The 14,893-nt window shown below is 38.8% G+C and overlaps 1 protein-coding gene across 2 annotated transcripts; it reads right to left on the reverse strand.

The window, feature by feature from the left end:
* Window positions 1–8,959: 8,959 nt before the first annotated feature.
* Window positions 8,960–10,640, reverse strand: BEX2 (brain expressed X-linked 2). Of its 2 annotated transcripts, none has more exons than XM_019019702.4 (3): window positions 10,196–10,640; window positions 9,971–10,046; window positions 8,960–9,595 (listed from the first exon to the last, which is right to left on the reverse strand). In XM_019019702.4, the coding sequence occupies exons 1-3, from the start codon at window positions 10,208–10,210 to the stop codon at window positions 9,204–9,206; spliced, it is 483 nt and encodes a 160-aa protein (XP_018875247.1). In that variant the 5' UTR covers window positions 10,211–10,640; the 3' UTR covers window positions 8,960–9,203. The 2 variants fall into 2 exon arrangements, with proteins under 2 accessions (XP_018875247.1, XP_004064626.1); XM_004064578.4 differs by having other exon boundaries at window positions 10,473–10,639.
* Between the last annotated feature and the right edge of the window lie 4,253 nt (window positions 10,641–14,893).

Consider the following 14,893-nt stretch of genomic DNA (forward strand, 5'->3'; position numbering starts at 1 on the left):
TGGTCCAGTGTCTGAGCCATGCCTCCAGAGTTGAGTCCCACCTCCTACTTAGTTGCACAACAATATGAATGTACTTAATGCCACTGAACTATATACTTAAAAATTGCTAAAATGGTAAAAGTTATGTTATGTATATTTTACCAATATAAAAGCAAAACAAAACTAAAAATACCCAACAAAATATGTTGCAAAGGATCTGAATATTCAGCTCTAAAAAAAAAGACATACCAATGATAAGTCCATGAAAAACTGACTTATTCTATGATTCCATGCATATATAATGTCTAGAATTGACAAATCCATAGAGAAAGAAAGTAGATTAGTGGTCAGTTAGGGCTTTAGGGTTGGAAAAGGTAGGGATCATACCTACAGAGCATGGGGTTTATTTTTGATGTGATGAAAATATTTTAAAACTTATCACCGGGCGCGGTGGCTCACCTCTGTAATCCCAGCACTTTGGGAGGCTGAGGCGGGTGGATCATGAAGTCAGGAGATCGCAGAACATCCTGGCCAACATGGTTAAACCCCATCTCTACTAAAATACAAAAAATTAGCCAGGCATGGTGGCACATGCCTGTAGTCCCAGCTACTTGAGAGGCTGAGGCAGGGCAATCATTTGAACCCAGGAGGCGGAGGTTGCAGTGAGCCGAAATTGTCCCACTGCACTCCAGTCTGGGCAACAGAGCAAGACTCTGTCTCAAAACTTATTGTGATGTTGGTTGTACGTATCTGTGAATATACAAAAAGTATTAAATTATACACCTTATATGGGTAAATATTATAATATATGCATTATATCTTAATAAAGCTATTACTAAACAAAAAGGAATAATATAGAGATAGCCACTGTACCGTTTGTCCAGTTTCCCTCAGATGTAACTTTTGCATAGCTATAGTGCAATATCACAACCAGAAAATTGACATAGCTACAATCCATTGACCTTATTCGGATTTCACCACTTTTACATGCATTCATTTGCATGTGTATGTATATATTTAGTTTTATGCAATTTTGTCATGTATTGATTTGTATGACCACCACTACAGGCAAGATACATCACAGACATTCCTGGTCCTACCCTTTTTTAACCAAAGTCACCTTCCCTTCCTTCTCTCCTGCTAACTTTTGCCAACCACAAAACTGCTCTCCATCTCTATAATGGTGTCATTTCAAGAATGTTATATAAATGAAATTATACTGTACCATTTGGGATTTTTCTTGACAGCATAAACATATCCAAAAATGTTTTTTGTTAAATAACCTTTTTCTCTGTACTTGGCTAGAGGAAACAGGTTTTTCTTGAAGCTTTTCATGTTCATGACTGTTGGATGCTCCTGATAGGAGGCTTTCCCAGAGTCCTGTTCATTATATGAGACAATAAGGAAATCAAGGGAACTTGCTGCTGTGTTGTTCCTTAAGTTCCAAGGTCCTTAGGCAGTCCGTCTACCTCTTCCCACCTTTCAGTCGTCCTACCTTTCAGAGTCTTCCTATGCATGTTTGTTGTGCTATGACTACGGTTTTTTTAGTTGTGATAGGGAGCGCCTTGGAGGGATGGGGCTGCTCCATCTTGTCCAGAACTAGAAGCATGAAGGTCACGTTTTTGCTGTACGATAAGTTCTAGTCCAGCTCAGGTCTCACTGTGGACCAGCAGCTTCTCAGCTGTGTGGCTTTCAAGCAAGTCTCTTGTACTCTGGTTGTGTGTGTGTCTTTTTTTTTTTTTTTTTTTTTTGAGAAGGCGTCTCGCTCTGTCGCCCAGGCTAGAGCGCAGTGGCACGATCTCGGCTCACTGCAACCTCTGCCTTCTGAGTTCAAGCAATTCTCCTGCCTCAGCCTCCTGAGTAGCTGGGATTACAGGCACCTGCCACCACACCCAGCTAATTTTTTGTATTTTTAGTAGAGACGGAGTTTCACCATGTTGGTCAGGCTGGTCTCAAACCCCTGACCTCATAATCCACTCGCCTCAGCCTCCCAAAGTGCTGGGATTACAGGCGTGAGCCACCGCACCCGGCCGTATGTCTTTATTTATTGTTGTAGGGAGGGGCCTTGGGATTCCTACCAATTTGTCTCTATCCTTCTCAGAGAATCAACAGTATCTTTTGAAAAGAAAAAAAAATTAAGGTTTGATAAAATCTGACATATTGATCTGATCTGTTCTTGTTAGAGCCTGTGTTTTTGAGTTCTAATTTAAAATTTCTATGAACTAAAGATCACTGAGAGTTTCTCCTGTTTTCTTCTAGAAGTTTATGTTTTACTTCTTAAATTTAGGTCTATTATACAGTTTGACCCAACTTTTCCATATGATGTGAGATAAAGTTCTTGTAAGTATTGCTGTTATTGAAAATGGCTATCCAATTGTTCCAACACCAATTGTTGAAAAGATTGTCTGTTCCTCATGGAATTACCTTGGAATCTTTGTCAAAAATCAATTGGAGGGCCAAGCAAAGTGGCACACGATTATAATTCCAGAACTTTGGGAGGCTGACCCAGGAGGATCACTTGAGGCTGGGAGTTTGAGACCAGCCTGGGCAACCCCATCTCTTCAAAAATAAAAAAATCAGTCAGCTGTGATGGCATGTACATGTAATCCTAGCTACTTTGGAGGATGAGGCTGGAGTGTAACTTCAGCCCAGGAGTTCAAGGTTACAGTGAGCTATGATTGCATCACTGCACTCCAGCCTGAGCAACAGAGTGAGACTCTGTTTCTATTTTTTTTTTAAATCAACTGGCATATATGTGTGGGTCTATTTCTTCACTCACTATCCCATTCCACTGATCAAGTTGTTTATATTTATGCTGATAAATACTGTAGGATTGCAATGCTCTATGCAAAGTGTTTTGATTACTGTACCTTTATAATAAGTCTTACAATAAAATAGTGAAAGTCCTCCAAAATGTTTGTCTTTTCAAAGTCGTTTTGACTGTTCTTAGTCTTTTAGACTTTTTAATATAAACATTAGAATCAAGTTGTCAATTTTTATAAAAAACTGCTAGGATTTAATTTATGTCATCGATGTTTGGTACTTTTCAGTGTGCAGGCCTTGTACATCTTTTGTAAAATTTATCCCAAAGTATTTTATATTTTTAGTGATATTGTAAATTATATTTTTAAAAATTTTAGTCTGGTTATTCACTGTTTGTAATGTTTTGAATATTTTCCCCCAAAATCCATATCCACCCAGAACCTGAGAATGTGACCTTATTTTGAAATAGGGTATTTGCAGATGTAATTAATTAAGGGTTGAAATGAGATTATACTAGATTAGTGTGGGTCCTAAATCCAATGGGTAGATCCTTATAAGAGACAGAAAGAATACACAGAGAGACACAGAGAGGAGAAGCAGAGATGAAAGTCTTGCTGCCACAAAGAAATGCCTGGGGCCACTAGAAGCTGGAAGGGGTAAGGAAGAATTCTTTCTGAGAGCCATCAGAGAGAACATGGCCCTGGTGACACCTTGACTTTGGAGTTCTGGCCTGCAAAACTATGAGATGATAAATTTCTAGGTTTTTCTGAAGCCACCAAGTTTGTGGTAATTTGTTGAGGAAGTCTCAGGAAACTTAATACATCGCTAGTACATAGAGGTACAACTAAATTTGTATATTGTGGATTGTATCCTGCAACTTCTCTAAATTCACATTATTAGCTCTAGTAGCTTTTTGTATACTATTTAGGAGTTTCTTCATAGGCAATTATGTTTTCTATGAATAAAGATTGTTTTACTTCATCCTTTGCAATCGGTAATACTTTTATTTCTTTTTCTTGCCTTAACTGCCCTGGCTAGAACTTCTAATACAATGTTGAGTCAATTTTGTGAGAGTGTCCATTTTTCCCTTGTTTCCCATCTTGGGGGGAAAGCATTTAGTCTTTATGTACACATCATTATGTATGCTTTTGTAGATGCATTTTATTGGGTTGAGGTATTTTATCTATACCTGGCTACTGAGTATTTTAATCAGTAATGAATATTGGAATTCTGGCAACTGTTTTTTTCATTATCCATTGACATGATCATAACATTATTTTTACTATGTTAATGTGGTAAATTATCATTTTTTTCTAATATCAACCCTAACTTGATCCCCTAGCATAAAACCTACTTTTGGTCATGGTGTATTGTGTTTTTTATATATCACTGGATTCAATTTTACTAACATTTTGTTGAGAAGTTTTGCATATATGTTCATGAGGGATATTGGCTTATAGTTATATTTCTTTGTAATATAATTATCTGGTTTAGTTGTCTGGTCAATTATAACCTCATGGGGTGACTTGGAAATTATTTCCTCATCTTCAATTTTCTGAAAGATTTTGCATAGAATTTGTGTTACATCATCCTTAGATGTTTGATAGAATTGCCAGTAAAGCCACCTCAACCTAGAGGTTTTTTTAGAAGGATGATTTTAAATAAAACTTTCATTATTTAATAATTGTAGGGATTTCTTTTATTCTAATATATGAATTTAGTGCTATAAATTTCCCCCTATGTACTTCTTTTGCCACATCCTGCACATTATCATATGTTGAGTTTTCACTTTCACTCGGTTCAGAGTACCTTCTAATTTCCCTTTTGATCTCTTCTTTGGGCCATGGGTTCCTTAGACATGTGTTATTTTGTGTTAATTTAAATATCTGAGGATTTTCCAGAGATCTTTCTGTTATTGGCTTCTCATTTAATTCCATTGTGCTTAGAAAACATAGGTTTTATTATTTGAATCCTGTTAATATTATTGAGATTAATTTTATGGCTCTGAATGTAGACTACCTTGGTAAATGTTCCACGTGCATGTAAAACAAATGTAAAAACTACTGTTATTGGTGGCAAGTTCTATGCTGTTGTTCAAGTCTTATAGATACTTGCTGATTTTCCATTTTATCAAATTTTGAGAGAAGGTTTTGAAATCCTTGTAACTGTGAATTTGTCTATTTCTCCTTGCAGTTCTATGTTTTTGTTTCATGTATTTTGAAGCACTGTAATATAAGAATGCTTAGAATTGTTGTGTCCTCTTGATATATATGCCACTTAAAATTATATAATGACCTCCTTTATTTCTTGTATTATTCTTGGGTCTGAAATTTATTGTATCTGATATCAATACAGTCATTCAAGCATCATTTTGATTTGTAATAAAATTATTCATCTTTTCCATCCTTTTACTTGTAAACAATTTGTATCTTTAAATTTAAAATAAGGTTCCTATAGGCAGCATATATTTGTGAGTTTCTTTTTTTCACATACTATTTTTTAAATTATTATTATACTTTAAGTTCTGGGGTACATGTGCAGAATGTGCAGTTTTGTGACATAGGTATACACGAGCTGTGGTGGTTTGCTACACCCATCAACCCGTCACCTACATTAGGTATTTCTCCTAATGCTATCCCTCCTCTAGCCCTATAAAGACACATGCACACGTATGTTTATTGTGGCACTATTCACAATAGCAAAGACTTGGAGCCAACCAAAATGTCCATCAATGATAGACTGGATTAAGAAAATGTGGCACATATACACCATGGAATACTATGCAGCCATAAAAAAGGATGAGTTCATGTCCTTTGCAGGGACATGGATGAAGCTGGAAACCATCATTCTCAGCAAACTATCACAAGAACAGAAAACCACATGGACACATGGAGGTGAGTTTCTTTTCTATTCAATCTGACCATCTCTGCTTTATGACTGAGGTGTTTAAACCACTTACATTAATGTGACTATTGATATTTGAATTTAAGTCAACCATCTTATTTGTTTTCATTTGTCCTGTCTGTTCTTTGTTCTCTTTTTTTGAATTTCTTTCGATTATTTTGAGGATTCCATTTTACCTCATATGTTGGCTTATTAGCTATAACTTTTTTACTGGTTGATTTAAGGTTTATAGTACACATCTGTAATGTATCAGAATCTACCTTCAAGTGATATTAATATATAGAATAAGAACCTTAAAATTGTGTACTTTCATTTCCCTTCTTCTGGCCTTTGTGCTATTATTTCCCCCTCTTCTGGCTTTTGTGCTAAAACATACATTTTAATTTTAATATCCAGTAAGTCAGAGACAATCATAAGACTCATGTTACTTATTTACCCTCTCTCAGATAACTTTGCCCTCCGCTCTCTGATAGATGATAAGTGACTGAAAAGTGTTGTTTTCATATGTTCTGTCCAGGTTTTAGTTGTTTCAGTTAGGGAGGTAAATCCAGTCCCTGTTACTCCATTTTCACTGAAAGCATAAATGTGGATTAGTGTTTTAAATGACGGTTAATCATGAAGGCTTTATTTTACTTCTAACCAAAGTGTACTTCCTATGCTATCTGGAATTCCTGGAAGAGTCCAGTGTCTGTGTCCTTGCCCTACACTGAACTAGAATGTTCAAACTGCCGCCCTTTCTTTGGTCATACAATAGCCTTTAAGTTTACTTTCTACATTTCCTTCAATGGACTTGAACTTTTTAAGAAAAAAAAACCAGTAACTGTGTTGTTAGAAAGTTATGAGATATTATCTACATTATCTCAATTTTGTTAGAAATACATAAGGATCCAAAAATGTATTAATTGTTACTATTTGCTGAATAGCACTAAATGAATATTTCTCTTGTTCAGTTTTTCATTCATTCATTCAACAAGTATTTGCTAGATGTACATGATGTGCTAAACCCAAATGGTCTAATCCATATCTACATCTCAAACATCCATTTTGAACATCCTTTTTCTTTTAGAACCAAGGCACACTCTCTAAGCTCCCTGTCTGCTCTTTGCCAGAATTTGTAGGCTTTTATGGGAAGAATTTACACATTTTGTGAAGAATGGCCACAGTAAAGGAGAAAAGGAGGCTCACCATATAACCTATAGAAATGATATATAGGCAAATGCCTTCAGAATCTTAGATATAGCTGCTCCCCTTGGGGGAATGTTATGCTCTGCTCTCTATTGCCTTTTGCTCACTGTCTGCTGGTTACTGGTAGTTGCTTGAGCGTTTTATATGGAGCCTGACCACTCACATGCTACAGCCTCAGCTGCGCCTTCAGACACAAACACTGTGTTAAGAGCCAAGAGAAACTGGTTAGCAGAAGACTCTCTTCATAGAGTAGAATCTTAAACCCAACTTTCTCTGAGAAACTGACAGGGCAACTTCAATCTGCCTAGACATAGAAGAGATATGCATTTTTCTGGGCATATGTGTGTCTCATCTTCTATCATGGGTATGATATCAGTTCACACATGAACTTAATTTCTCCTCATGAGCACTTTCTTTTTTCCACTGAAGCTGGTGCTAACACTGACAATCAAGAGTAAGAAGTCTGGTAGGACATAAGCCTCTCTGTTCATCAATTTTCCTGACCTTTCAACTCTAGCCTCTCTATAATCTTCTGTCTTGTGTCTTAAGTGCCTGCAGGAGGAGAAAGAGCTTTGAAATTACTTAGGCATCTGATTCATGATGTCTGGGGTTTGTGATGTTATGTGACATTTTCACCTGCCTGTCCACTTTTCCCCTTTGGTTTCACAAGTTCTATTGCAATGTTATATTCTAGAACAGGAGTGGCAAACTTTTTCTGTTAGGACCAGAAAAAAAATATGTAGTCATTGTAAGCAAGCTATACTATCTCTTTCACAACTACTCAACTCTGACACTGTAGTACAAAAACAGCCATAGATAACATGTAAATCAATAAGCAGGCCATTGTTCCAATAAAAATTTATGGACACCAAAACTTGAATTTCATAGTTTTGGTGTAATATTCTCAAGTTTTTCAACCTTTAAAAAATGTAAAAATCATTCTTATAGGCCAAATAACAGGCAGTGGGCCAGATTTGGCCCATGGGTTGTTTGCCAACCCCTGTTCTGGAATCCTAACTTTAAGTTTATAAGACTGTCTTCATACATAAAATGTATGTATTTCATCTAATTAGCACAAACTGAGGGGGATTTTATTTCCCTAGTTCTGCTGGGACACTTAACCCCAATTGTCTTCCCGTAGACTTCTCATAAAGATCTCATTTGTGTATCCATTTATTCACTAAGTGATTTCCTGATGTCCAACTCTGTATAGATAACAAAATTCTGTACATTCATGGATTTCAGGTAAATGTGAGCTGGTATGAGGTGGGACTATCTCAGATTGAAAGTGGGCTGTGTTTCCTCACACATCTTATAGTCTGCTATACCGAGGAGGAGGTTTCCTGGGAGAGAACTACCTGTAATGAAAGATCTAGACAGACAATGTTTTTCCATGAAACAAAGCAGGGAGAGGGGATTTGTCCACTCTTTTGTAAAGTAGAGCAAGGATTCAATCCACTGGAAATTCCAGAGAAATTGGTGGGACTTTCTCACTTTCAGGATTTCTGAACATCTGCATTGGTAGGAGCCAGTGTAGGGAGCAAAACCTAGCAGAGTAATACCCAGGGGAGATGATGAGAATAGAGCATAGCAGCAGAGGAATGAAAGTACCTACTCCTTAGTCCACTGGACTTGTGAATATAGGGAAGACCTCACCTTGGAAATTTCCTCTAATAACAGAAGGGAATATCTAAAGTGTTGGATCATGCATGTCAGTAAGAACAACAACTTGGGAGAAAGCTCACAACCTCATTACCTTATCTGGTCCATACAACAAGCCTGGGAGGTGATTGTCTTCATCTTACTGATACATATTATGATCTTCAAAGAGATGTGTCTCTTACATTTCTAAAAAGAGAACCCAGAGGCAAGCTAAAATTGAGATTCTGTCACAAGTGTTTAGTAAGTGCTCACATCGTTTTTATAAGGTGGTCACATTGCTTTTTATCAGTAATACGTGTTCCATTTTGAAAAATAAGAAATTATGGGTAAGCAAGAATAAACTCCCTCTTAATTCTACCACAGAGATAAACACTATTTACTATATATATGTGTGGTATATATATATGTATATATATGACTGTTTAGGTGCATGTTTAAGATTTAAAGTAAAAAAGAATGCAGAGAATGCTTTTTAAAACTGTTTTATTAACTTCACAATATATAATGAGCATCTTTCCATGCAATAGGTAAAACTCCCCTGCTGACAGAAACTTACAAACTGGGTCAAAAACAACATTCATTTAGAAGCTGGTAATAGGAGACCCACAAGAAATAGGTAGCATCAAAACGTTTACAACAAAGGTACACCACAAATGTGTAAGTTTAGGAAGCAGGGGTCTCCCTATTAACTTCAGGGAAACCATCAGGATTCAGGGCATAAGGCAAAACTCATCGTGATGGTCTTGGTGAGGGGGATCAGTGCTGACTGCCCGCAGACTATGACTCAACTGCTTTTCCCTCAGCTTTTCCATCAGCTGTCTCACCTCCTCCCCAATCCTTTCCATATTCTCCTCTATCATCCTTGCCTGTGGCTCTCCAAGCCTATGCATTATGTCCCATCTATACTGCAGGATGGGCTGCCTAACGCGGAACCGCCTACGGTTTCCTCTAGGCACACAGTATTCACCAACATTCAAAGGTAGGGCCAAGGGCTCCCCTTTATTAGCAACTTGCTCCTTTTCATCTTTTTCATCATTTTCCTGGTTGACATTTTCCACGATGAGATTGTTTAACGCTCGTTCCTCTTTGGACTCCATTACTCCTAGGAGACAGAGAGAAAATGGACTCAATTATTGGTGAACTGATCAGCACCGAGGACAGAGGCCCGACTACCCACCTTTCAAAATTCAGAGCCCTGGATTTCAAAGGCCTTTTTTAAATTTCATTTTTTTTCCACCAGAGAGGCCCCGTGTACCCTCGCAGGGGGAGGGGAGCCAGTCTGTGCCCTTCTCTCCCGCAAAGCCCACCATCTTCTCTGCAGATCCATCTCCAGGCCTCTGCAGGCACCAAAATGGAGGACGAAGAAGGGGTGGGGGTGGGGGATTGCGAAGTGTGGGGGTGAAGGCACGGATTGGGGTCTCAGACTGGGCTTTCCTCATGTTCTGACCCCCTCCCCACCACCGTCCCTCGCACCGACCTGGGCCTATCCTTGCAGTCTCCTCCTCCCGATTCTCGACGTGAGGTGCGTCGCCGCAACACTTGGCCCCGCAAAGCTGCAGACGGCCGGGGTGGGAAGAGTAGGGGCTGCTGCAGCGGAACGCTAGAGAGGACCCGCCGCCACCCGGCCCCTTCCCCACGCCGGGCCCGGGCCCTCCTAGCCGCTCTCGCCCCCCGCCTCAGCCGCCCAGCCCCCCAAGCTGACCACCATTTTCTGCATCAAGAAGGGCGGAGCAGGGGTGTTGGAAAAGCTTGCGCTGGTGACGGAGACAGGTGCTTCCGAAAGGTCGTAGCCTCAGGATCGCCGGCTCCCGCGGGGCCGGGCACCCCTCTGCTCACGCAAGGCTCGCGGTCCCGCGGCGGGGCCCCGGGGCTGCATCGTGGACCGGCTGCGTCTCCGCGCGACTGCCCGGGGATGGGGCATCCGCAGGCCGGGGCCGCTCCCCCACACCAACCCCAGGGACCCCCTCCGGGTCCCTTACCTGCTCCCCCTCCGCTTCCTACTTTCGGGGCCGTACCTGGCCCGCACGTCCTCAGGGCCACCGGGAACAGGTACCACTGCCGAGAAGGGAGCGAGCGACGGCGGCTCTGACGCCACAACGAGGTAAGACTCAGTGTTGGCCGATCACGTGTGGCTGTTGTCATCGCCAGCGGCTCCGCCCCCGTCCCACGCCCCCTCCTGCAGCCCGGAGTCAGGTGGTGCTTTCGGGCCCGCCCCCATCCTCACCGGGAGTCCCTTTTAACATCCCCAGCCTGGGCTCTGCCACTCTTCCTTCTCTGTATATTCTTGAGACTTCCCCTGCCTGCCCAGGAAGGATGGAAGGTATCTTCTCAGGGAGCTGTTGGCCATTCCCACTTCTCTGGAGACTTGCCTCTCTCTGCCCTTGGCTCCCAGGATTCACCTCCTTCTGCCTGTCTACCTCCTTCTGTCCTCCTACCAATATTCTCCGTTTTCTCTCCACTAAAATGAGTGGAAGAGGTGTATCAGGAAAGGAGCACAAGAGAGTAGGCTTTTCTCATTCTTAATACCTTTCTGTATTATTTCTTTTGTATGAAACAAAAAATTAATATACTTCTCTAAAAAGGAAAAAAAGTTATTTTTACTTGAAAGACGGGATTAAAGTTAGGCAAAATATCCCAACCACCTGTCCTGTTAAATCATTATATAAATATAGACTCTACACGCAGCTGCTTTTTTAGAACTTGGAAAAGGACAGGGCAGCTGATGGCTCCCCTTCTGAGGGGCCCGTGGACACATGAGGCCCTTCTATGAAATGAGCTAGTGAGTTGTAGTGCTACAGAGCCTTGTTGGGTTTTCATAACTAAAAGGAAAAAAAGGCCTTTTTCACAAATTTCTGGTTCAAACGATAAGTATGTCTTTATTTAAAGATCAAATAATCATGTATTTAGGAAATCCAGAGACATCTACGGTAAACCTACTATAGGAGTAAGAATTGATTTTAAGAAGGTTGCAGCTACAAGATAAATATTACAAACGTACTCATAAATTTATTTGAAAATGCAAAGGACCTAGAATAGACAAATAATTTTTTTAAAATATCCTACAAATCCTGAGGGTTACATTATATTATTTCAAGACTTAAGGTGTAATAATAAAGTTAGTGTAGTAGTAAACATAGACCTGTAGATCAATAGAACAGAATAGACTCCAGAAATAGACCCATACGTATGTTGTTAATTAGTTTTTGACAAAGATGTCAAAGTAATTCTATATGGAAAGTATAGTCTTTTAAACAAATGGTGCTGAAATAACAGAATTCTTAAAGGAAAAAAAGGAGCCTTGCCTTTTATTTATACTATACACAAATTAATTCAAAATGGATCCTAGGCCTAAATGTAAAAGCTCAAATTAGAAAACTTCTAGAATAAAACATACAGAAAACTTTACAATCTTTGAGAAAACAATTCCTTAGGACACAAAAAGAACAGATCACAAAAGAAAAAAATAAGAAATTGGATTTATCCAAATTAAAAACTTCTACCATTTAAAACACATGGTTAAGAAAATGAAGTGAGAAGCTGGGAGTAAATATTCACAGTATTTGTATCTGACAATGGTTTTTGAATTCAGAGCATATATAAAGAACTTCGAAAACAAAATAAGAAGGCAAATAATGCAGTAAAAATGATCAAAAGATCTGAATAAACATTTCACAAAACTACATACACAAATTACCAATGAGCTCATGAAAAGATGCTCAACCTCATTAACTATCAGGGAAATGTAAAATAAAGCCAGGATGAAAAATCACTGCACACCCATTATAATTGCTGAACTTAAAGTCTGACAGTCCGAAGCACTTTTGAAAATACTAAACAGCAGAAACTCTCATTGATTGTTGGTGAGAAGTTCAACCACTCTGAGACTTGGTGGCAGTTTCTTGAAAAGTTAGACTTACCATATGTCCTAGAAATTCCACTTTTCGGAATTTTCCCAACAGAATTTAAAACATATTTTCTCAAAAGTATTTGCATAGGAATGTTCATAGAAATTTCCTTTATGATAGCCCCAAAGTTGATAAAAATCTAAATGTCCAACAAGTGAACTGATAAACAAATTGTGATGTATTCATACATTTTAACGCTGCTAAGCAATAAAAAAGTGACAAGCTACGGATACAAACAATAACATGGATGAATCTCAAAAAAATGAAAAAAATTTATATCTGTAAAAGATACCAGCCACAGTTGAGTGTTTTCTGCATGATTGCATTTATATAAGTTCTAAAACAGGCAAAACTAATCTGTACTGATATAAGTTGAATCAAATCAGTTTTTGCCTGGCTTGAAAGTTGAGGTTTTTGTGATTGCAAAGAGGCATAATGGAACTCTCTCAGCTGAGGAAAACATTCTGTATCTTAATGGGGTAGTGACTCCATTGACAAATACATTTGTTGAAATCATTGAACTATACAGTTAAAAGGTGTGTATCTTATTGTAGGTAAAATATAGCCCAATAAGTTTTGCTAAAAATCAAATATATAGAAATAAATCTAATTAAATACTTTCAAGACCTCTACACTGAAAATTATAAAATAGTTTCAAGAACACTAAAGAATAACTAAGTATAGGGATTACCATGATCATGGATGAAAACACTCAATATTTTAAGGATGTCAATTATACCCAAATTCATCTGTAAATTCAGTGCAATCCATATGAAAATCTCAACAGGTCACTTTTTGTTGATGAGCAGACTCCAAATATGTGTATGAAAATACAAAGAGCCGGGCCTGGTGCAGTGGCTCACGCCTGTAATCCCAGCACTTTGGGAGGCCGAGGTGGGCGGATCACGAGGTCAGGAGATCCAGACCATCCTGGCTAACACGGTGAAACCCTGGCTCTACTAAAAATACAAAAATTAGCTGGGCGCGATGGCAGGCTCCTATAATCCCAGTTATTTGGCAGGCTGAGGCAGGAGAATCGCTTGAACCCGGGCAGCAGAGGTTGCAGTGAGCAGAGATTGCGCCACTGCACTCCAGCCTGGGCGACAGAGTGAGACTCTGTTTAAAATAAAAAGAAAAAGAAAATACAAAGAGTCAAATATAGCTAAGACAGCCTTTTAGATGAAGAAAGCTCCAAAACGTCCACTACTAGATATCAAAATTTAATACAATTTTATGAGTATGATATTGTCTCAAAGATTAAAATGTGTCTGTGTTTGTGTGTGTGTGTCTATCTTATATGGACCTGTGAAACATACCTACCTATACAGTCACCTAATTTATGATAAAGATGACAGTTCAATGAAGTGGGGGAAAGCGTTTTTCTTTTCAAAAGTGGTTTTGAAAAGATTAGTTGGATATCCATATGGGGAAAAGATGTATATTGATTCCACCTTACATAATACATTAAAAACAAAAACAAAAACAAAAAAAAAAAAACCTCAGTGGATTGCAGACCCAAATGGGAAAGGTAAAAATGTAATCCTAATGTAAAAAAACTCAGGGGATCACCTTCATGACTTTGGAGTAAGCAGTTTTCTTAAACAGGACACAAAAAGCACTAAGCATGAAGGAAAAAGATTATGGATTGCACTTTATTCATATTAAAACAAACAAACAAACAAACAAAAAACTTCTAGGCCTGGCGCAGTGTCTCATGCCTGTAATCCCAGCACTTTGGGAGGCCGAGGCGGGCAGATCACCTGAGGTCAAGAGTTCAACACCAGCCTGGCCAACATGGTGAAACCCTGTCTCTACAAAAATACAAAAAAATTAGACAGGCATGATGGCGGATGCCTGTAATCCCAGCTACTCGGAAGGCTGAGGCAGGATAATCGCTTGAACCCAGAAAGTGGAGGTTGCAATGAGCCGAGCTTGTGCCACTGAACCCCAGCCTGGGCGACAGAGCGAGACTCTGTCTCAAAAAAGAAAAAAAAAATTGTTTATCATACAACACCATTAAAAGAATGAGAAAGCAACCTGCAAACTGGGAGAAGATATTTGCAACAAATATATCTAACAAATGACTCATGTCCATAATACATTATATAAAGAACTCTTAAAAATAAGTAAGAAAAGGAAAGATAATACAATGGAAAAATGGGAAAATATCTTTAAAAACAACATTCACAAAACAGAACATTTAATACAATAAATGTTCAATAATTTTTGAAAAGATGTTCAACTTCATTACTTTTTAAGAGAAATGCAAATTACAGCCAAAATGTGATGTCACTGAACACCACCCAGACTGTCTAAAATAATAAAGACAGAAAGCACCAAGTATTTTACAAGAATGTGGTACAACTAGAACTGGTACTACTGATTTGGAAAACTGGCAGAATATAGTCAAAATCAACATATGTATACTCTAAGACTGAACAATTTCGCTCTAGATATCCCTATACTAATAATGTGTTCACTGGTCTACCAAACAG

This window comes from Gorilla gorilla, chromosome X (assembly GCF_029281585.2).
Source record: "Gorilla gorilla gorilla isolate KB3781 chromosome X, NHGRI_mGorGor1-v2.1_pri, whole genome shotgun sequence".
Taxonomy (NCBI): domain Eukaryota; kingdom Metazoa; phylum Chordata; class Mammalia; order Primates; family Hominidae; genus Gorilla; species Gorilla gorilla.